This window comes from Cupressus sempervirens, chromosome 3, assembly GCF_028749045.1.
Source record: "Cupressus sempervirens isolate cs-2001-9-10 chromosome 3, ASM2874904v1, whole genome shotgun sequence".
NCBI classification, from domain to species: Eukaryota; Viridiplantae; Streptophyta; class Pinopsida; order Cupressales; family Cupressaceae; genus Cupressus; species Cupressus sempervirens.
In genome coordinates, this window is record NC_143120.1 from 355,521,403 (window position 1) to 355,523,452 (window position 2,050).

Sequence of the window (2,050 nt, forward strand, 5' to 3'; positions counted from 1 at the left end):
AGCCTCATTTTGATTAATACATTTTATTCTACCCCTAATTTTCTTTCAGCATATCCTTTCCTTATAATACTCATATTACCCTTGTTGGTATTGCAAAGCCACATACCGATTACAGAAGTGAACATAATAAAGCCATGAAGAAGTTCCTTTATTCGACTAGAAATATTTCAGAAACTTCAAAAACGCAATCAAACTGAATGACTTATTCTTCTATCGTCACAAGTTAAAGCAAAAGGAAATTTGGGTCACTGTGGGGGACAGAAAGTAATGGTGAAATCAGCAATGTTACAGTTGACTTGTCTTCCGAAAGGAGGAACATCTGGGCAGGCTTTCTTGAAAGCCTCTTCGAACTCAGCCGGGTAGCATTTCTTGTCATTCAGATCGCACTCACCTTTACAACCCACGACTTGATTATTCTTCATCACCTGTAAATTCTTAGGGCAGACATCAGAAACAGGTGCAGTGCACCCCTGATCTCCACACGAGCTCTTAATTGACATTGGGAGGTTATAACCGGACTCCAAGGTAACATAATTAGATCTGCCAAGTATTTTAGCCTCTGTGAAAAGGGGTGAGATTTTCTCGTAGGACGTCTCCTGACACCGTAGAAGTCCTTGGCAGTCACCGGCAGGACAAGACCCCCGCCCTGATTCATCGAAGGAACATCCAGACCTTCCCCATATTCCTCCATTCCATCCCACCGGGAATGCCGCAGTATATGACTCGCCGGAATTTAGCATCGGCCTAAAATCCTCAAGTGTCTCCACATCTTCGCTCAATGTAATCATCCCCGGCCACACAGGGAACGAGCATTTGTTCTCCAACGTTATATCTTGTCTTGGAACAGAGAACAGATTAGTTAGAACATGCCAAACCATTCACAATCACAAACCTGATTTTCGTGTATACTTTGAGTTTACCTTCAGCGCGGAGAGGACTTAAGGTTAGGGATGTGCAAAGCAAAAGGAGCAGACACAATCTCAACGGCCTCTCCATTTCTTCCGAGCTGTTGAATCTAAAGAAAACTTTTGGATTGCAATGTGAAGAATGTATGGTCTCTAGTGATGGATATATAGGTGGTGTAGGCTGCGAGGTGAACGGAAGGGAGAGCAGTACTAGTGCTTAAGCCAATTGAATGATTGATGCTGAACTAATTTGCTAATTTTAGGGCTACGTCTCTGGAGGATCCAAAGATTTTTCTTCAATTCTTTTCCTTTCTTTTGTCAATATTATAGACTGAACCTTATCCCTTGACTATTTTTGTTTTGCATCTTTTAATTCTTTAGCGTGGGTTTAGGGGAAAAAAATGCAAAACCAACCAGAATGTTTATATGCATATCTTGTTGTTTGATGTGATTTTTTTAAGGTAATTAAGTCATCGGCTATTTTGTGTGGGAGAACTTTCTCTTGCAATAGTCTAGCTCTAGAATTTCATGTCTAAGTCTAGAGAGAAATCTAAACCTTCATCTCACAAGGGCACACTTAGTTTTCTAGTCCGCTCCTACCAGACGTATAGTAGAAAATGGTCGTATCAGACGTAGAATAGAAAATGGTCATGTCAGATAAGCGGGTCGACACTTCTAGTCGTTTGATTATACCAAGACTCACAATTCAACACTATATTTCAACACTAGAGATTAAAAGAACACTAGATCTTTACATGGAGGTTTCAGGGCAGGGGATTAATGCTCATAAGTCTAAAGTTTATGTGTTTTTTTACCAATGAAGTGATATTCAGAAAGCTGATCAATATTTTGGGATTTTCTCAAGAAACTTTGCGCTCATTAATCTTGGCATCCCATTATTTGCTGCTGACACCAAAACCTCTCACTGGAAATCAGTTTTGGAGAAGATTAAGAGTAGGATCTGCTCTTGGAAGTATAGATGGTTATCGCTATCAGGTAAAATCAAGCTGGTCAAATCAGTTCTATCCATAATTTCTAATTATACGTCTGTCCTAAAAGCACCAGCTATCATTCTTAAACAAATTGAAAAAGCAATTAGAGATTTCATTTGGAACAGCAACATGTGTGCTGACAAGAAAATCCCT

The 2,050-nt window shown here is 39.8% G+C and overlaps 1 protein-coding gene across 1 annotated transcript; it reads right to left on the reverse strand.

The window, feature by feature from the left end:
* Positions 1-245: 245 nt before the first annotated feature.
* On the reverse strand, positions 246-996 carry LOC149566457 (pathogenesis-related thaumatin-like protein 3.5). Its single transcript, XM_089816481.1, has 2 exons — positions 921-996; positions 246-832 (listed from the first exon to the last, which is right to left on the reverse strand). Exons 1-2 carry the CDS (start codon positions 994-996, stop codon positions 246-248), a joined length of 663 nt encoding a protein of 220 aa, XP_089672607.1.
* Between the last annotated feature and the right edge of the window lie 1,054 nt (positions 997-2,050).

Coding starts and splice junctions, on each gene's coding strand:
- LOC149566457 (XM_089816481.1), bottom strand. CDS start 996: ATGGAGAGGCCGTTGAGATTGTGTCTGCTCCTTTTGCTTTGCACATCC. Junction 833..920: donor AAGTCCTCTCCGCGCTGAAG/GTAAACTCAAAG, acceptor TTCCAAGACAAG/ATATAACGTTGGAGAACAAA.